The sequence below is a fragment of the Protobothrops mucrosquamatus genome, unplaced genomic scaffold (genome assembly GCF_001527695.2).
Source record: "Protobothrops mucrosquamatus isolate PMUCROS unplaced genomic scaffold, P.Mucros_1.0 scaffold1758, whole genome shotgun sequence".
NCBI classification, from domain to species: domain Eukaryota; kingdom Metazoa; phylum Chordata; class Lepidosauria; order Squamata; family Viperidae; genus Protobothrops; species Protobothrops mucrosquamatus.
In genome coordinates, this window is record NW_015387898.1 from 149,549 (window position 1) to 156,495 (window position 6,947).

The window sequence follows — 6,947 nt, forward strand, 5'->3', positions numbered from 1 at the left end:
GATTGTGGGAAAAGATTCAGTCAGAATTCTAATCTGGTGATACACCAGAGAACTCACACAGGAGAGAAACCGTATGAGTGTCTACATTGTGGAAAAAGATTCAATGAGAATTCTAGCCTGGTGGTACATGAGAAAACTCACACAGGAATAAAACCATTCAACTGTCTGGATTGTGGGGAAAGTTTCAGTCATAATTCCCGCCTGGTGAGTCACCAGAGGATTCACACGGGAGAGAAACCATATGAATGTCTGGATTGTGGGAAAAGTTTCAGGCTTAATTCCAAGCTGGTGATTCACCAGAGAACTCACAGAGGAGAGAGACCATATGAGTGTCTGCATTGTGGAAAAAGATTCAGTCAGAATTTCAGTCTGGTGATACACAACAGAATTCACACAGGAGAAAAACCATTCAAGTGTTTGGATTGTGGGAAAAGTTTCAGTCGAAATTCCTACCTGGTGGGACACCAGAAAATTCACACGGGAGAGAAACCGTATGAGTGCCCAGAGTGTGGAAAAGGTTTCACTTGTTATTCCTACCTGTTTAGACATCAGAGATTTCATACAGGAGACAAACCATATGAGTGCCCAGATTGTGGAAAGAATTACTTTTGGAAAAGTGACATGTTGAAACATCAGTCTACTCACATAGAAGAGAAATCATATAAATGTCGTGATTGTGGGAAATGTTTCAGTCAGAATTCCTACCTAGTTACACACCAGAAGATTCACACAGAAGAGAAAAGATATAAGTGTGTAGATTGTGGGAAAAATTTCAGATGGAATTCTAGGCTGGTGATACACCAGAGGACTCACACAGGAGAGAAGCCGTATGAGTGTCCAGATTGTGGGAAAGATTTCAGTAGTAGGACCAGCCTTATAAATCATGTAAGGTTACACACAGGAGAGAAACCATTCAAATGCCCAGATTGTGAAAAATGTTTCACATATTATACTACCTTTTTCAGACACAAGAAATCACACAGGCAAAATTTGATGTGTGTAGAGGAATGTTGAATTTCATTTCTCTTCTCTAATTGGAAGCTCAGCTGAGAAACTGACCATTTAATTTCTTGCCATATTCTTTTTAGTCAAATGTGTTTTAGTATCAAACATGAGGGAGAAGATCCGAGCTTCCTTTCTCTGGCCCAGTGTGGTCCTTCCCTTCCACAGAGTCAAGGGGAACTGCTGTGCTGGGACAGTGAAAGCGAGCTTGCATCTGTATCAAGTGTGTTTGCCGCCTTGAGCTATTTCTACACATGAATATATTATTTGTTAAGAAAATGTATATGCCAACCCAACTCATGGTGAGTGGGCGGTTTGCAGTAATAAAACCTTAATACACAAACTGATAAATCACATATGTTGCAAAATGGCAAATATTCAAAGCCTCCACCTTTGCCCTCAAATACAGGGCACCTCTAGCAAGGTTGATGGCATTTGGATGGTCATGGAATCCCAAAAAGGTGATTCTTGCTTTTTTTTAAAACAATATTTTATTGAGTTTATATAGATAAGAAAAAATTAGGAACAATATAGGTATGGGAAGGGAAGGGAATAGGGGATTTAGGATAAAATAAGGAAAGGTACAATCACATATTTTAACAAACAAGCAACTATCTGGTTCATAATAATGAGTAAATATCATACTCAACCATTTTTAAAATAAGCTTAACTATAGCAAACAATAATCAAATAAATTCATCTATTAAAAAACAACACGAATAATAAAATCTCAAAAAATCCTAACTATCAACAGGTGATTCTTGCTTTTGTTCAAATTAGAAATTAACCAGGCTGCTTGGCCCTATTATGGCCCTCCTTGTGCCATTCTTCAAAGGTCGTCACCTTTCTCCTTGCAAAGAGCTAAATTGGAGAAATTAACCACAGGATTAGATCTTCCTTGCTTTACCGAACACTAGGAGGATAATGGCCTGCCATACTTCAGGGGAAAGACTGTCTCTTAGGGCAGGGTCTGCAGCGGAAAAGGCTCAATAGTTGGCAATAGTTAAGGGAAGGGGCTAGGTGCATGCCCACCCTATCTGACCTGATAGAACAGATAGATGCAGAAATAATAAAAGTGGAACATTAATAACAGGTGCCCTGTTGGCTCAGTGGTCAGAATGTAGTATTGCCTGCTGACTCTGCCCACAGTCTGGAATTCAGTCCTGAGGGGGCTCGAAGTTAACTCAGCCCTCTATCCTTCTGAGATCGGTAAAATGAGAACCCAGATTGTTGGGGAGAATATGCTGACACTAAGCCAAGAGTGTTATAAAGCACAGTGGGGTGGTGTATTAATTAATTAATAGTGTATTAGCTTTAAATGTGATGAGCAGCATCTTCAATTGCACCTGTAAAGAAACAAAGCCTGCGGCAGCTCGCACCACAAAGATGTGATATGGGCAACCTAGAGGCCCTCATTACTTTGTGTGTTGGGGCATTCTGGACCAGTTAGAGGTTTCCGGGTGGTCCAGGGCAGTGATCCACACTGGAGGTGACCAAGACATGATTGAGCCCTGTGCAAGGTCTCCCTGGTTTAGGAAAGGCCACAGTTGGCGCACCAGATAAATCTCTGCAAAGCCCCTCCCCCACCTATGATCTTCTCAAGCAGGAGCCATGAGTCCAGGAGGATCCCCAAGTTGTGCACCAGCTCAGTTGACGAAGGAGACCACATGACCCCAGGAAACTGAAACTCACAAATATGAGTCAATTGCCAAGCGTCATAATTTTGATCACGTGACAAGGGGTATGCTGCAATGGTTGTAAGTGTGAAAAATGGTCATGTCACTTTTTTATAGCACTATTGTAACTTCAAATGGTCGCTAAATGAAATGTTCTAGGTCCAGGGCTACCTGTGCATAATGGGGTATCATAGGATGGATGGCCTCCCTTAGTGGTTTCATGTAGATGTTAGAAAGCAGCAGTGTAAGGTTTTTCTCCTGGGGCCTCCCGAATTGCCAGAGGCCCAACTTTAGAGAAAACCCCTAGGAAGTAACAGCCATAAAAGGTAATTCGTAAATAAGGGCCGGGGCCATAGAATAAGGGGAATGGGAGAAGTGATTGGAGGGGGGTGGGCGGAGGTAATATATTCATTTTAGAAGCTTTGGATAGGTTGTGACGATATGATTACAGCATGATTACTAAGCCAATGAAGAACAGGCAGGAGGTAAATTTGTAATGGCAATGAATATAAAGAACAAATATTGCAGATTTGGGGTGTGTCCACCCTGTCCTTGCATGCACAAGCAGCACCCCCCCTTATAAAGGAGTACAAATAAATTACCATTGTTTTCCCTTGGAAATTTTGGCTTGTGATTGTTTATTTCAACTAGACAACGAATCCTACACCAGCTATGGAGACAGACATATTTAGCACAAAACATTTGCTTTTATGTAAATAATTTCCCAATATAAGGCACCTACAAAGCTGCTTGCACATGAACAAAATTATATATAAAATGATTACAAAATATCACTACTAGTATCAATATAAAATGGTTGCAAAATAACACTACTACTATCAGTCTTAAGCATAATAAAATCATAAGCACAATAAAATCAATTGGTGATTTTCAGGAGACCTGAAAGAAAAGGTTTAGGGTAGATTGTCCTGGACAAAAGCTATCGATGTGCTCGGTGGGAGTCGAACACGACTTGATGGCCCCTAAAGAACCAGGGAATCCATGAAAACGCCTTGCAAACGCTTTAGGGAAGAGATAGGACCAGCGTGATTTTCAACCTTATGTCGCTAGATGGCGCTCTACAGAGAAGCAACACTCGTACCTAGAAAGCAGAGAATACAGTTCTGTACAGCAGCTGCATCGCTGGTGCCAACGTCATACGGGAGGGAGAGAGGCTGAGCAGGAACAAATTGAAACGATAGAGAATTGGATTGCTAGAGAGGGTTTTGGAGAAAGTGCAGAGGAACCTCCTTTTCCGGTTCACTTATGGGAGGAGAATGGCGTCACTGGTGCGTCTTGTGCAGATTCGAGGGTGGAAGCGGCTCCTGGGAGGTGAGTGGAGGGCAGGTCGGAGGAGAAGTCGGGCTCTTTCTTTTCCTCCGCGGTGTGGAAGCAGCGAAGGGACGAGGCTGAAAGGTGTCGGCTGCTGCTGCTGCATATTCTTTCTCTCCCCAAATGTTCTTATCCTTACGCTGCATGATTTAAAACTGCTGCCTGTGATTTTCTGCTGGGAAATGGAAAAATTGTGACATTTAAGAAATCTTTATTTTATATTTTTTAACAGCCTGCCTCTCTCGGTCTTCATTCCTTGTGATATTACTGACATGTTTTCCTGGCAAGTGAGGACTTTCGGGAGTAAAACGGGTGCTTTAAATCTCGCATAGGCTTTGGGCACTTTTTCATCTGTTAGTGTCCCAGCTTTCTAAAATTAGATCAGACAAATTAAGTGAATCCACTCCTGAAACATTTTGAAGGTCCGAAATACACATAGATTTTCCACATATATAAATTTATAGGTGTGTGTTTATGTGTGCATATACATGTATCTGTATAGACCTCAGTATTTTCAGGTATTTTTTGTAACAACTATTTACAATGATAATAATTTGTGATTTACAATTATCATAATTTACCCAAGCCAAGAAGAGAATTCCATGATTTGAAATATGAGTGGGTACTTGAAGTTTGATTTTGCTAGTCTCCTCTGTGCCTGATGAATCATAATGAATCTTAGAGGTTAAATTAGCATTTTGATATGTTTACTTTTTCATAGTAATATATGGATGGTGGGTTTTTTTTGCTGTTTTCACAGGTTCAGCAGCCATTTTTTAAACACTAATGAAATTAATCCATTAATATGAATCTTACAGACAGAGAGGATGCCAAGAAGAGCACTCCGGACAACAAAGAATGAGAAGCTGCATTAAAATGCAAAACAAACCATCAATCAAAATCTTTTCCATTTCCTCCAGAAAGTGTTAAAACTCTTCTCTTTCCTTAACAGATGGAGGGAGACAAAGGAGAGAATAACAGCAACAGAGTTTTCAGGTAGAAAAAATAGATTATGTGGAACTCAAGAAAATATTGCATGAAAAAGTACAAAGGCATTAATGAAAGCGTTTGAGGAAGGAAAGCGTCTTGGATCAAAGCACCACCAGACAAGGGATCAGAAATATTTTTGACTACCTCATGAATCCAAGAATATCAGTGTTAGAAAAATTCCACCGACTGCCTATTTTGGGAAAAACACGGATTGCAAATCACACCTGATTTTTGCATGAGTCCATCCACCCCTTGAAAACTCATGCAAATGTTTGGACTGTGGCAAAAGCTTTACTCAGAACAGGACTCCAATTATTCATGGAAGGACTGATGCAGGAGGAGCAGTTCTACCAGTGCTCCCAGGGTGGGAAAAGATTTAGCATGCACACCAATCTGGTGAGACACAAGAGGACTCACACTGGGGAGAAACACTTTGAATGTCCCGTTTGTGGAAAAAGTTTCAGTCAGAATTCCCACCTGGTGATTCACCAGAGGACTCACACGGGAGAGAAACCATATGAATGTCCTGATTGTGGAAAAGGTTTCAGTCAGAATTCCCACCTGTTGAGTCACCAGAGGACTCACACGGGAGAGAAACCATTCAAGTGTCTGGATTGTGGGAAAAGATTCAGTCAGAATTCTAATCTGGTGGTACACCAGAGAACACACACAGGAGAGAAACCGTATGAGTGTCTGCATTGTGGAAAAAGATTCCGTGAGAATTCTAGCCTGGTGGTACATGAGAGAACTCACACAGGAATAAAACCATTCAAGTGTCTGGATTGTGGGAAAAGTTTCAATCGTAAGTGCCGCCTGGTGATACACCAGAGGATTCACACGGGAGAGAAGCCGTATGAGTGCCCAGAGTGTGGAAAAGGTTTCACTTATTATTCCTCCCTTTTTAGTCATCAGAGGACTCATACAGGAGACAAACCATATGAGTGCCCAGATTGTGGAAAGGATTTCTCTTGGAAAAGTGACATGGTGAAACATCGGTCTACTCACATAGAAGAGAAATCATATAAATGTCGTGATTGTGGGAAATGTTTCGGTCAGAATTCCTACCTGGTGAAACACCAGAGGATTCACATGGAAGAGAAAACACATAAGTGTGTAGATTGTGGGAAAAATTTCAGATGGAATTATCAGCTGGTGATACACCAGAGGACTCACACAGGAGAGAAGCCGTATGAGTGTCCAGATTGTGGGAAAAATCTCAGTAGTAGGACCAGCCTTATGAATCATGTAAGGTTACACACAGGATAGAAACTATTCAAATGCCCAGATTGTGGAAAATGTTTCACATATTATACTACCTTTTTCAAACACAAGAAATTACACAGGCAAAATTTGATGTGTGTAGAGGAATCTTGAATTTCATTTCTCTTCTTTAACTGGAAGCCCAGCTGAGAAACTAAACTTTTAATTTCTTGCCATATTCTTTTTAGTCAAATGTGTTTTAGTATCAAACATGAGGGAGAAGATCTGAGCTTCCTTTCTCTGGCCCAGTGTGGTCCTTCCCTTCCACAGAGTCAAGGGGAACTGCTGTGCTGGGACAGTGAAAGCGAGCTTGCATCTGTATTAAGTGTGTTTGCTACCTTGAGCTATTTCTACACATAAATATATTATTTGTTAAGAAAATGTATATGCCAACCCAACTCATGGTGAGTGTGCGGCTTGCAGTAATAAAACCTTAATACAGATAATGGCCTGCCATACTTCAGGGGAAAGAGTGTCTCATAGGGCAGGGTCTGCAGCGGAAAAGGCTCACTTCCTAGCTCCTATCAGATGGCCATAGTTAAGGGATGGGGCTAGGTGCATGCCCACCCTATCTGACCTGGTAGAACAGATAGATGCAGAAATAATAAAAGTGGAACATTAATGACAGGTGCCCTGTTGGCTCAGTGGTCAGAATGCAGTATTTCTGGCTGACTGCCCACAGCCTGG

At 41.3% G+C, this 6,947-nt stretch overlaps 1 protein-coding gene across 1 annotated transcript in view; it reads left to right on the forward strand.

Annotated features, from left to right (window-relative positions):
- LOC107293882 overlaps positions 1-6,628 on the forward strand; it is a 49,369-nt gene extending 42,741 nt beyond the window's left edge. Inside the window, 2 exon segments of the mRNA XM_029285482.1 lie at positions 233-623; positions 5,459-6,628. Of these exon segments, the coding sequence (XP_029141315.1) occupies positions 233-623; positions 5,459-6,266 (1,199 nt within the window). The 3' untranslated portion in view covers positions 6,267-6,628.
- The last annotated feature ends 319 nt before the right edge of the window (positions 6,629-6,947 follow it).